This window comes from Balearica regulorum, chromosome 3, assembly GCF_011004875.1.
Source record: "Balearica regulorum gibbericeps isolate bBalReg1 chromosome 3, bBalReg1.pri, whole genome shotgun sequence".
NCBI classification, from domain to species: Eukaryota; Metazoa; Chordata; class Aves; order Gruiformes; family Gruidae; genus Balearica; species Balearica regulorum.
The window spans coordinates 96,597,398-96,612,157 of NC_046186.1; the positions used below are offsets into that span (position 1 = coordinate 96,597,398).

Genomic DNA, 14,760 nt, shown 5'->3' on the forward strand with positions numbered 1-14,760 from the left:
ATCTGAGCCCCTCCTCTATGGAGGAGGCACAGACATGTGCATTGTGACACTGGACGCAAAGAAACACCACAGCATGAAGGGTAATAGCAAGCATGTACAGAGGCAGCATCATTCCAAGACTCAGCTACACACTAGAATGGTTTCTAGCATAGGCCACAGAGCAGCAATGTTACAGAGTTTTTGGCAAGACTACCTTCTTCAAAACATTTTGGGAAACTGATGCTCTTTGATGACAATCTCTAGCTCGTTAAGAATAAAGCTTTTAGTTTGCCATGGATGATGCATATGACAGGCTTTCATACAGAGAAATGGTATAGCAGGTCTCACCTTATACAAATGGAGGAAGCTACACAGTGATGGTTTAATTCTAAGACTACTGAATTGAGATAATGTTTTGAAGTTTAATGATTATTTTTAAGCCTTTGAAAAGACAGATTATAATAAAGATATATGTGACTTTTTAGAAAGCAGCTGAAGCTGCTGTGGTTTTTTTTTTTTTAAGCTAATGCACATACTCATACAAATTGCAGATTGCAAAAAAAAAAAAAAAAAAAAGGGATTGCACAATCATGGATGAATGTCTGCTACTTCTGCATCTCAATATACCATCTTTTCACCTATCCTCCAGACACTGGAACTGCTTTTTTGGAACGCAGTTTTATGAAAAGAGCACAGTATGACATAGCAGAGTTGTAGTGACATGGGTTTCATTCTTGGTTCTGCTACTGATCTGCTTTGAGCTTGAGTAATTTTCTCCTCACTATGCGTCTAATTTTCTTCCTAGTTTTGTTGTCCTATATATGGACTGTGATCTGTCTATCATTATCTATGATCTCTTGATTGTCTCTCACTTATACGGCTTTTTGCACAGCGGGAACCTAGTCTTGCTGGGAACTCGAGCTGTTATTGCAGACCTGAGGGCACAAATTCAATTTTTCTTTCTTCTTGTTCTTGTCAAATATAAACACAATCCTTCAGAGAGTCGGCAGTTGTGATCTTCAACTCCTTCTTTTCCACACTCCATAATTAAGCAAAGGGAATCATTGTTCTATAGGTCCTTTGCAAACATGAATATGGCATGCAAATCAAGGAATAAGATCTGCACTTGAGGTTTTTCATAAATATGTAGACTGAGTGTTCCTCTCATCCCGCATAATTTAAGCGTATGACTCCTGGAGCACGCTGTTGAGAGGACTAGTACAAGGTCTGTGCCTCCACAGTAACAAAATCCCTTGTAACAGCACAGCAGCATAACAACAGGAAAGCAGCAGTTAATGAAGTGTTAGGATTCCTTACCATTTAAAGACGCCTTCCCTGTCCTGCTGCTGAAGATAAGTGCCTACACATCAGCTCCTTCAGTCCACCATCTGCATATCAGTGCATATGTCAAAGGAATTAAGTTTTGCACTAGTATGCTGAGCCGTGAACACATACATTGACAAATTTTTGCTGCCCATTTTGGATGAACATCCTAGTAAAACACTGTTGTTAACTTTACGCTCACATTCGCACGGTATACTGCTAATACGAAAGGTTCTGCATGAGAAATAAACCTAAAGCCAAAGCTCTTCTTACACTCTATGTTCACCGGACTCCAGCTGTGAAGGGGACTAGTCAGGGACTGCCAGCCTTCGACGAGTCTTTCCTTTTTTCTGATAAGTTCCTCTCAAGTCTCTGATAAAGAGTCAGATGCTACTGCTTCTTAAATCACCTGATGTTTTGCCACTGGCTTTTAACGACATCAGAAACAGGCCCAACCCAGCAATATTATTTATTATCTACATTAATATAAAAATAAAATACTACTGCTTGAATGCTTAAGAATGTACTGTAAGTTACCATGATAAGATCATTTCACTTAATGGTTTAGATGACTTTCCGAAAATACCACTGGAGATTAAAGCAGCCAAAAACTGAAATAGAATTTGTCTTATTCTGAGGAAGCCCAAAAGGAAAGCAGAAACACTGCTTATTACTCCATCCCAATGGGCACCACTTAACAATGTACATTTAACAGATGGTTAAATGAACCTAATTATTCAGTATGAAAAGCTTTTAGTGCTACAAGACCAGGACTCAACAAAGTCAAACAAATCCCCAGTACAGGGTCAAAAGAAGCATAATAAAAATTGTTTAACTTATAAATATTTGAGAACCTGCAGTGCTGGGAAGTAGCTTTCAAACTTCTGTAATTCTAGTGTTGTGGTAATCACAGCTAAAAACAGCGGCTGCAGGCCCTGATGCTGAAGAGAATAAAAAAACAAAAAATAAGAATAACTGAATGAGCAAATTCTGGGAAAACAGAACATTGTTCATCCAAATAAACAACACTGAAATCCCTTAAAAATACCAGCTCGCTCACTCTTGATATCTCTAAGTAGTTGTGATACAAGCTGCGCATAAGTGGCTCAAAAGCTATATAGTTACACCCTGAGAAAATTTCGTGGTTGTACAAAGTGCCGAGCTAGTCGAAGCTTTGGAAACCAAGGTCCTTTACTTTGTTGAGGGAAGAGGCAGAAGTGTTACACACTTCTCTGCTCTGCCCAGCCACGTGCTAGACCGATTGGTTGCAGGCAGTTATGGTACTGCTGTTCAAAACTGTCTATGGAAAGCTAAACTGAGATCTTGAACGTCATCGTCTGCCAACAGCCAATGCTCCACAATCAGCAGTGAACTGGCTAACACTTGTACCAGTAGCAGAAAAAAGTAACTTTTAGGAACCAGCTAATTCTAATTCATGATACCCTGTGGCAGAGACAGCATGCAAAAAAAAGTGTTGGACTTCAACCATTATGGCTGTTTGTAATAAAAAGCCGGTCCTGAAAGTCCACATCCATTTTTCTTTAGCTTTTCTAAAGGACAAGTTAACTTTTCTGAGTTAGATTAATATAGATTCTTCCCTGTTTCTAAACCTTTTTTTTGTACACCAGTATTAATCACCACGGTGTCACTCTCAGAAGCAAGCCCACTGTCTTCTTATGCCTGAAATGCCTGCAGCAAGTGGGGAATACATAATGTGCAATGTTTAACAATGGTACATGAGGGTCTGAAGTCTCAAGATCACTCCCCAGTGTTTTGTCTAAGCAGTAACACCTCATGCAAAAGCATGCAGTATAGCCCCTTGCGTGCCCATCTGCTAAATGCTCATTGCCATGCACTGATGACTGAATGGAAATATATTATGAAACTGAAGGGACACCTCAAGGTTATTAGGCCTAAAAATGGACCTACCTTGACATTTTCCCCACATTGAAGGCCTTACCTTAAAGAGGGACATTCACACTGAAGCAAACTTGAAAAGAGAGAACATTTATACAAAAAGAAATTTACTTGGCCTGTAATTTCCTATGTTCCTTTTGGTGCTACTGAATGATACTGCATTTTACAGGGCTTCTTCCCCACAGCGTAAAGGCAAAGTTATTATTCTGCACGTATGACAATACAATCCACTGTCACAAAAAAAATAGAGGCGTGCCAAAAAACCCCAGCAAAACAGTATCATGAGTTCCCAACACCAGGTTAAAAATCCCTTGTTAAAAAGTAAAAAATTCTTTGCCTGTTAGCAGTCATGTATGAAAACAAATCTGAGATTATAGAACTTATGTTTCAGGCTAATATATTTGAAAGTTTTCTCCAGAAACGTGGTCCCTCTTTAAGGATTCCAGCCATATTTCACAGTAAGCAGACGATTGCTGCAGCAATTTAAACACGCACCTCTCTAATTTAACACATTTTTGGGAGCCGTTCAGTGTGGCACCTACCCATTAGGCAGGTGCGGCCTCTGCCTGTTTGCCTGTGCAAACAGGCCAGTTGCACACTCTGTAGGTGCTGATTTGTATTTGCTATTTATTACCCAGTTTCCAGACACTGCGGGCATCCGGCTTGTCGTAAGTCATCGACAAAGGGTTGCCAAAATTTTGCCAGTTTTTCACTCATTTAGGGGAGGGGTAAAAGAAAATTCCCAGTGCTCACTGACTCCGGTTGTAACCCACAATCATTGGCTAGGACTAGAATTTCGTATTTGGGAATGATTTTATTTCAAACCTTTGCTGCAGCGCAAAACTGAAAGAGGACACATTGCTGGCATCCTTAAGTCAAGACTTAACAAGGGAGTTTAGGTTCACAAGGAAACTGCATACAGACAATGTGGCTCAGATAGTGATAACTAAGGGGGGAGGGACTTTGATAACAGTTTATGATTATGTTAGTGTTACCGGAGCTGAGAGAGAGGTGCAAATCACTGTAGGAAATTTGGCACTAAAGATCAAGATTAAATCTGCTGACACTGAGGTCTGGTATAGCGTAGAACACTCTTCCAAGGGAAGTGCTATGTGTTCGGTCAATTTAAAAGCCAGGCTGATCTTGAGCATTAGGTTTTTAACACTTCTCAGTCATTTCTTTGCTGTCACAGAACTTTGCATTAAGCATCCTGAGATTACCACAGAGTGGAAACTGAGGTGTGAAAAGGTTAGGTGATGAACTCTGGACCACAACGTGAATTTCTAGAAAATCTGGTAGAAGAACTTACATATCTTGCCATTCTTGGGGCTCTGGTTTTAGCTGCTAGACAAACTTTCTACCCCTGAGAAGTCAGAACTGAAGAAGGAACATACAAATATTCAGAAAACATTCTTATTGATATAACAGTGGGAATGCAAAAGGCTGCAAAACGAAGGGAGTCACATTAGATGAACTAAATGGGCTGGTGGCAGCTGCTGTTGCTCCATACTGCAAGGTACAATTCTGCTATGAACTATCTATCTCATTAATTTTGTTTCTAGTGCCCTTGAAGAAAGCGAGCTTTTAAAATGGAAACCCAAGAAATTATGGATGCATAGAGAAACTTAAAATAATGTATTGTTCCATGAAAGCTGCATGTTCACAGTAAATCATCGTAATGTGATTATTTTGTTAGCTTCATCTCCATAAAGCCACACTATGAATGGATTGCCACAGGCACCGATAAAGCCATTAGCGATGAAACTTTGGCTTAATTGCTAAAAAGAAATACACATGGCAAACATCTGTTTTACCAGGCTTTGTATTACCCTCTGGCTCAGAGTTCTTCAGCTTTTTCATGTTGAGGACATCTTAGTCAAAGTCTCAAATTTTCCCATCCCTGACATTTACAACAGGGTGGATGACAATGACAAGTCTGTTTGCATGCACATGTTTCAAGGGTTGACAGTGAAAACTCAGCCTGAAAGGAGGGGAATATCCCTGTGGTGAGACTGTCCTTGCTGCACGGTGCCTAACAGCTTCCTCCGTCTCACAGCTCCTTGCGGCATACTGAACCACTGTGACCAACAGCCTAAGAAATATGAGAATGATTTTACTGTGCCAGTCTAATTCTACAAAACCCAAGAAAGAATCCCTCAGAGGGCTGGAGCACCTCTCCTATGAGGAAAGGCTGAGAGAGTTGGGGCTGTTCAGCCTGGAGAAGAGAAGGCTCCAGGGAGACCTTACAGCAGCCTTCCAGTACCTAAAAGTAAAAAGAGCTGGAGGGGAACTGTTTACAAGGGCATGTAGCGATAGGACATAGCGTAATGTTTTTAAACTACAAGAGGGAAGATTTAGACTAGATGTAAGGAAGAACTCTTTTACAATGAGGGTGGTGAAACACTGCAACAGGTTGCCCAGAGAGGCTGTAGATGCCCGATCCTTGGAAACATTCAAGGTCAGGCTGGTCAGGGCTCTGAGCAACCTGATCTAGTTGAAGATGTCCCAGCACATTGCAGCAGAGTTGTACTAGATGACCTTTAAAGGTTGCTTCCAACCCAAGCTATTCTATGATTCTATGAAACTGATGCTCATGAGGCTACCACTGACTTCAGCCAAATAAGCAACAAATTTTGGACAGTGATGTTCCTCCATCCCTGGCAAGTGGGACTGGGATATCATACATCTCTATGCCACTTGTGTGCACCTCTCTGAGCTTCACTGGCTGATGTCAGTGGCGTGTCAACAGGCCAGAAGTTCAGTCTGGAAAGCCTGCAGCCGGCCAGCTGTGCTCTCAGAAATGGCACAAAGAATTTCTTGCAGGGAATCTAATAAGATATGGAGAAGATTGAGGAAAAAGCAAAATATGAGGAAATATACCTTTGCTTCACTGTTTCAAATATAAGCTCTGCCAGTAAATAACAACTTGGGACAATATATATTTCATCAATACACATTAAAGGTGAAGCAGCAATCTGTTTCAATCACTGGTTTTAATGCATATGTTATTATTTGGTATGGGACAGACAGAATCATCCCATCACATCACTAAGCAAGATCTACCACACTTACCATCGTATCAATGACTTTGATAAGAAATTAATCTACTGCACCATTGTTTTCATTTGTAATATAGTAAATGTATTTTGTAAATGGAAATAACCAATTCAACCAAGCCAGGAGCATAACCATGGAAACAAAAAAAGACGGAGAGCAGAGAATCACTGAATACTATCAAGGCCTTTGTGGTTCTTGGACAACAAAAGATGTTGCAAACCACAGCCTAGTCTTACGGATTAGGGAAATTTCATTTTCCAAATGGAATAAAATTCCAGGAAGAATACATGAGACAAGATATCTCAACACAGGAATAAAATGCCTCAAAGGGAGTTGCCCTGGAGAAAAGATATATGCCTGCACTAAAATTGTACTTATTTCTTGCATATGCAATTACATATTCAAGTCTGCATTAAAAGCAGCAGGGAAGAATATTATTATTCAGCAAATTTCAAGAGAGTCTTTGAAACTGTAAGAATTACGTTTTAAGAACAGAGGAAATAATCGTCAAGAGACACTGTTAAGGTCACTGGAGCTTAGATGCAACAAATATCCTCTTCATAGCTGTTCAAAAGTTTGCTTGATTTCTAATGTACATGCCCAAGAGCTATTACTTTTTATATAGTAGCTTAACATTTATAATAGCTTTACACGGGACAAACCCTCAGTATAGTAAACCATAGTGTATATATACAAGAAAAATTAATTTTGCCACTGAAAAACCTCATAATAGAGGATTTATGAAAAGAAGGGCTGGTAGATAATATGCATCATAGGACTGGGCCACAGGACATTTTCACCCCTTCATATTCTCTGTTCCAAGTTATTAAGCTGGAGGAGCAGCCAAAGATCCTTCACAGCAGGTTTCAGGGCCACCAAATCTGTCTCCATTGTCTCTACCTAGCACAAGCTGGTGAGGCACTCCTGTCACTGTTCAGTAATGTAAACCTCAGTCGTTTGTATGAGAGCTCTGCCCAGGGCACTCTTACAAGCCTTCAGAAAACATAGTCAGTTTTTCAAGGACCCTTTGGACTGCAGTAATTTTCATTCCAAGGCTGAAAACAGTTAGGAAAGAAATTTCAGCTTCCAAAATATCATTAGAATAATCAAATAATGTACAAACAGAAGGACATCAATGGTGTATTTCTGGTATAATAAGGAATATATTTGCATCCATCCACAGCGCGAATGAGATTAAAAAACCCCCTCAAAATTCTGGCTAATAAATAGCCGTGCAGTGTTTCTTCCAAGTCCAGTTGAAAAATTCAGACTTAAGGCTGGCAGAGCTGGAGACATACATGAACAATGGAGAAGCACAGGACTGACAGTACCATGTAATATAGCTCCTCAGAAAATGTATTATGGCAGAGAAAGGATAAAAGGTAACAGAAAAGCTAACCAAGGAACTCGCACATTTTCGGGATCAGCAGAGTAGTGAGGCAGAACTGAAGCAAGGTTTGTTTCCATGCTAGCACCTCCGTGACCTCCCTTGGCAGACTATTCCATTGTCTGATGGGACCTCAGTGTTTGACCATTTTCCCTAATGACTTTACTTGCTTAGTGTCAGCGTTTTATATTGCCCAGAGCTCTTTTGAATAGATCTTATGGTTTGGGTTTTTTAAAGTGTATATGATATAGTAATTATAAAATTTCCCCCCTTAGTCATCTTAAGGTTGGTCAGAAAATAGGTGAGTACCTGTGTAAATATATGCATTCTTGCATTAGCAAAATTTTGTATGTGCATGCAAAACTCAATTTGAATGCACAAATGATTATATATGCATTGTATGCGTCTTTCCCTACACGTATGTACACTCACATATCACATGCAAGAATGTCTATTTTCTGACTAATAATCTGGCCTCTCATAGCTACTTTCACAGCTCTAGGCTCTCCTGAACATAAGAATAAAAATGTATTTTTTTAAAACCTTTTTAATATTGCAAGTTAGTTTTAAATAATCAACAGCCCTTTATCAATACCGAAAGATGTTAAAACCCAGAAAACATTCCAAACAAGGCATTAGTTATGTTTTTTCCATAATTATTCCACAGCTTGTTAATCTGAATAAATGAATCTCAATGCTGCACCCACAACTGAATTTAGAGAGGAACTCTCTATCTAGATTTTAAAGTAGACTTTATTTCATTAGTGTTCACGTTCTTCCCTCTTTCCTGTATTTTTCAAAGTGAGTGCAATCTCTTCTAGCTTGGCAAAACCCCCACCTTTCCAGCATTTGAAATTTACTGCCCTAGATTCCTTTACCATTTCTGAAGTTACATAATTAATAATTGTATTTTATTTGTGTGATCTTTCTCTCCAGCCTAGATACATATCACACTTTGCATTCCAACCAATACATCATCCAATTTTAAGAGGACAAGGAAAAATTTCAGTATGATCTTGCTCAAAGATCTCTACAAAACAACAAAATCCAAACAATTGCAAAATTTATACAGCGGGTACAAAAGAGCTGATGGATCACAAACATAGTGTAAATATATAAGGTATACCCTTTCTAAGTGTAGAAAAGTTATCAGTAAAAGTTGATAGGACCAGGTCACTGGGGAAGATATCTTAGAGAGAGCAGACTGAGAACATTAAAATAACAGGGATGCCGGTAACATAGACTACATATTATCGGAAGCCACTACTATTAAAAAAAAAAAAAAAAAGTTCAGAAAAAACCAAGCATACAGAACTACTAGACTGCAGAAATCAAATCTGGTAGAATAAAGAAAGTTGGCATATACAATATGGAAAAAAGTAATACAAAAATCTGACATTAGAGAAGCAGCCTGAAGAAAAATGAGAAAAAGTGTAAACAAAGATGTATAAAGTCATCCTAACAATCATTAAAGAGCAGGCAGCTGTCTTGAAAATTATACAACAGACTACTCTGAAATAGTATGAAATCACTACTAAAACTGAAATATCCAACTAAAATACCATTAAAGGAAGCAGAAAAGGAGAAAAGGAGCAAAACAACAGGAATTAATAAAATAGGAATGGCTTTACAATATAACAGTAGTGAAATAATTACCAGAAAGAGAAAGAAGCTGCACTGAGAAGGTAGAAGGTATTTACATCGGCAATGAATAAAAATATCTGACATACTAGATGCCTCCTGACTTTTAAGAAGGACTGCCGCAGCAGGAATACTTACAAAAATAATAAAGGCCTTGTAAAAATACCTATTGTCAAAGGGATCGTGCATCTCGATCATGAAAGGAAAACAGTCAATAAACAGACTAGATGTGAGGAATCCGGGACTTACTAGAGGCAAGGCATAAAGCGAAAATTATTTTGGAATTGTGCATCCTGATTTGATAACTGTATTACCAAAATGCTGATGAACTGAGCAAAGCAACAAAAAAATTACTGTGAGATGAAAGGCCAAATTCTTGTGAAAACAGGAAGAGAGCTACACAAATGCAACTCTGCTAAACACCAACTAAGGCTGTCTGCAACTATCTGAGGGCTGTGGATCCTGACTGGAAAGCAGTTAGTTACAGTGTTAAATAGGTTTCAGACAGATATTAATGGGGTTAATTTGGGGTTTACACTTCCTGCAGTAGTGCAGAGATTTGTAACTCAGCTCAGGCACTAGGTCAACCTGGCCACACCTCCAGAGCAGAACTGGGCAACAGGGTAAGCGAGCCAGCGTGCCCAGCTGGCTGGAGCCTTTCCAGGAGAGCGGCTGGCTCAGGCATCACTCTGCTGATGTAATGCTACTGCATTACAAGGTTTCCATTCTCCAAGAAATATATTAAGAAAAACTTCTCCATATGACGACACTATCTTACTATTACTCCTAGAAAGACATTCACAAGGGCTAATTTTCACCTACAGTTGTCAATCCCTTTGGGTGCTTTCTGCATAGCTAGAGAGAGAGACTTCTCCAAGAGTGGGCTCAGAGGAGCTACCTCACGCTCCTGGTCTGGACGGGCAGCCCCACTTTCACCGCCTACACAAAGAACTTGGGGAAATGCATCTCACTGGACTAAAAGTAAATGCATTAAATGTGACAGACAGCAATTCTCCAATGTCAGAGGGGACTTTTTCACCTGTAAATTTAAGTTAGGATTCAGTATTGAGCTCAAAGTTTTGTTTTGTTTTTTAAAATACCTTTGTGAACTGTCTAAAGAAAGAAACAAACAAGTACCTTGATCATATTTACAGGCAAATCAAACACTGTAATTAGGAATGTGCAAAGTCAAAAGATGCAAGTCAATCTCAAAGGATTTATCATAAAGTTAGTCTCTTGTACAAGTTGTCTCTTGTTCAAGCACAAAGTTATCTGAACACATTCTCAGCTGAAAAGCTGACATTTGGTGAACTGTAAGTAATTTTGTCCAGAGAAAGACAAGAATAAGTAAAGTATTTTTGCTTGGCTTTTGTAGTTTCTGCATGTGGGGCTGCTATTTATATATTTTTGTTCCTTTAAAATAGAAATACTTGATTATTACCTAGGAAAATGTAAGTACATCAGTTTAACTAATCATGATGTATATTTCTTTCCCCCAGGAAGCGTTTTTTTCAAGTATCTTCAGTTAAAATATTATGAATCAGAAATTCTTTCCTCATTCACTACAAAATGCAGTGGCCATCAGCAATGCAGAGTTCACACAGAAAGTACAGACAGTACATACCCAACTGAAATAATCACTTCTGATCAAGGTATCTTTAGGAACACCGGAAAATAATTAAAACAGGGCCTCGAACCCTCTCATGGTTTATGTGACTGAACATGAACATCTTCCTGTGCATTAAATCTATTCCTGACACTTACCTTCACAGAAACAATGACAAGGCAATATTTTCAGTGCGGTTTTTATGTTACTATTTCAACCCTCAAATGTTTCATCAAGTAATCTCATGTCTCAGAAAAGACATCAACTAGAATTGTCAAACCAAGTTTTCTCTGAATGTTATGCAAACTGCTACTTACAATCCGAGGTTTGAAGGGTGGCTTGATTTTCCTTTGTTCTAGAAGAACCCAGTCAATTTCCTTGAAAAACGGATGCTGCTTAATCGCGTCTTCCCCATTTTGTGACGCCACACAGCCAAGTCGCTTATTCGGGTTTTTTGTCATGAACTATAGGGTGGGGGAGGGAGAGCAGGAAAAAGTTAAAACATGAATGGCAATGGTTGGAAACCATTTGCAGTTCAATATGCATTACAATTCCTAAAGTCTAGTTTTTCGAGACAGTCCCCTTTCAGAAGGTCTGTAAAAGCAGCAAGGATCCCCCTCCAAATTTCAGAGGTTCTAGCCAAACTGGAAGATTCAGAGACTCCGAAGTGTAAGTTTCCTGCAGGAAGCTCTTTCAACTGATTGCTGAGACCTCCTAATTTCATCTGGCTGTGAACGCTACAGGAACAGATTCTCTTTCAGCATTACTAGTTCCAGCTTTGGCCAAAAATACTAAAGGAAAGAAAGAAAATATTAAACCCTCCAGAGACGCTTCCAAAGAGATGGTCAGGATACCTTTTATTTTATCTTAATCGCTCTATCTTAACTATTAATTTGGGGGACAAGGGCTACATATTATGCTTACTGTTTTTTATTTTCTTTGGGTACATATGTTGCATAATTATACACTCTATTCAAGTTGACACATGAAAAGCCCTAACTTCCTTATCCATTTCTAGGATTTTATTCTAATATGACTAAGAACAGTACCTGCAGCTATGTAAATTATAAGCATTCTGTCCATACGTTTCAGGAAATACATGGAGTGACCAGCACCAGCAGAAAGCTTCCTTTGAGAAACTCCACGACGTGACTTGCACCTTTCATGTTTAGTACACTGTTAGTGGCAGCAACTGGAATTAACTCGTCTCCTCTGGTGTGGTAATTTCTAAACTTCTCACTTTTAAACTCTTACTGTTCCTTTCAGCAAAAAGCTATACAACCAGTGCAAAGCATTGACATGAAATGACGGCAGCCGATAATACTTTTCCTGATTTTGCTCTGTTATTTCTTCATTCTTTTATTAGCAATTGTTCTACTTATTTCCTAATGCATGTGGACACAGAATCCTTGCAATTCAAGTAGCAATGAATGATGTTCTTATACACACACACACTCTCATAACAGAATTATCCCAAGATTTGCTATAACTTCATATTCAACCATTATTATAACATTTTTTAAATTAAAAAAAAAGTATACAATGAAACAAAATGTGGTAATTGTTCAGTACCTTTTTAACCTAGGTACCACATTATACTATACAGCTGTAGAAAAAAAACTTTAAAAGAAAAATCACTATAATGGATACCCTTGCTTTAGTACTCCAGTTATTAGATAAGTAGCTACTGAAGCCCTTGAGATGGCTTTAGATAGCTAGATCAGCCATCCACAGGAGAATACCATTGCTATCATTTTAAAGATATAACATAGATCAGCGAGGCAATTCTCTCTGTGGTTTCTGATATACACACCGCTCCAAAGATGACCCTTCTCTTTGGTCTTGTGTTCAACTGCTCCGCAAGTTCTTTTGCAAGTGGACAAGTCATATCTAAACTACAGGCCATATTTTCTATGGGCAGGAGAAACAAAGGTTTTGAAAGGATTACTGTGCTTTGGTGAGGTCTCTTGGAAAACCACAAAACGCATTCCTACAATCCTCTGCTTTATTTCACCTCCAGGACTGGAGAAAGCAGGCCAGGAACCACCAGCCACACATTTTGCAGAAACAGAACACGGAAACTACAGGATATGCTTTTTGTGCCATGTAATCCAGGTATCAAAGAAGTAAAATCTGATCCTAGTATCTGCCATGTTTTATCTTTGTTTTAAGCTGGATGTAGGGAAAACGTCTGAACACGACATTTTTATGAAGCCCAGAACATGAAAATATCATGACTAGATAGTACAGTTTAGTATTGCGCTTCACAAACTTCATAAAACTTGGAAATGGATGATGAGGGAGAACAAATTTTAAGAATGAATATTTAAAACAAACAAAAAAATTATCATATACAAATATGACAAAATAATCTCAAACTTCTGAAGTGGACATTTAATTCTATAAATTTCATCCCCTGCAATATTGATTTTTTCACCTTCTGTTTCTGAAGCGCAAGCTGACATTTACTCCCTGTTTGTCAACAGCATCAGCAATGATGTAATCGTTGCCTTTTTATTTTCCTTTATGAAGGCAGGAACGTCCTTTTATGTAAAGAGAAGGCTTTTAAGATCAGAGTTCCCACTGACTTAAATGACAACAGGACAAAAGGTTGCTGAGATAGCCTAGCAACTTGGGGCCCAAATCAAGGATCATCAGGCTCCCAAAATTTTGCTTTGTGAAATAAGTGTCACAGCTTAAAAAGAGAGTTCTGTATCTGTACCCAGAGATCTCTGTCATCAGGGTACACAGGGAACACACACTGTAGACACAACCTCTCTCCATTGCTTGCAAAGAAGCAGAGACCTAATTTCAGTGCAGAATTGTTTTCCTCACCAGACAGGAAAGAATTTTAAATAGCAATTCCTGTCAATTCACAGAAACAGGACTAATAAGATCTGTGGGATTTCATGGGATAAGCAACGTGCTGCCTTGTAATACTGAGCTGTTGAATTATCCTCCTTAGTGTTTTGTTGGAAATAACAGGAAAACTGTTTCTTCAGAATATAAGAAAACATTGTTACTTAATACAAGAGAATGTCTTCTTATTAAGCCTTCCTTACATGCTGTTTGGAGGAGTGTAAAAATACACAGTTTCTAAAGAATAAAACCCATGTCTCAAAGCACAATGTGAGGAAACAAAGTGTTCCAAAGTTAATCCCTTGCTACCATTCAGCAGTAAAACACATAGACGCCTCCTTCTTTCCTCTGTTTTTCCTGTTCTTCATTTAACAGAATGTGGACTAGGATCAGATGAAGAACACAAGTTTTAAATGTTTCACACCATAGCTGCATAGGCAGCAGGTTGCTAAATGTAAAGAAATGTTTTCTTTTTATGGTGTAAACTGGCACAGCTCCATTAAATTATATCAATTTATGCCAGTGAAGACATCTTGCCCAATTAGGAATAATCTATTATTATAGGACAATCTATTTAATGGGTGCAACTCTCTTTTAAAGGTTTATAATGGCATTAATGATTCACTTTGGACAGAAAGATGTAAAAAAACCCCAAACAAAGGAAAAACAAACTACCATGCCTACTATCAAAATGTAGACCCTTGAAAACATCCTGATGAAAATTTATAGCAAAGTCAGCTTTAAAAGAAATTAGAGGGTTTAAAACCCTTGCACTTACATTCACAAAAATACACAGCTTACACCTGTAGCCCAATTCTGTGTCTGCATTTGTGCGTGGTTCATGTATGACATGTATAACATTAGCAGCTAGACATTTCATTACTTGCACCACCAATAAGATAACACAGTAAGGCTCTGACTGTCAAATCTATTCCTCACTTTCCTCTGTAAAATAAATACCTTCTCCTAATAGTTACAATGGCTCTTGTAC

At 38.5% G+C, this 14,760-nt stretch overlaps 1 protein-coding gene across 1 annotated transcript in view; it reads right to left on the reverse strand.

The window, feature by feature from the left end:
* PRKCE (protein kinase C epsilon) overlaps positions 1-14,760 on the reverse strand; it is a 300,359-nt gene that overhangs the window by 10,904 nt on the left and 274,695 nt on the right. Inside the window, exon 14 of the mRNA XM_075749068.1 lies at positions 11,228-11,374. Coding sequence (XP_075605183.1) covers positions 11,228-11,374 — 147 coding nt within the window. The remainder of the gene's footprint in view (positions 1-11,227; positions 11,375-14,760) is intronic.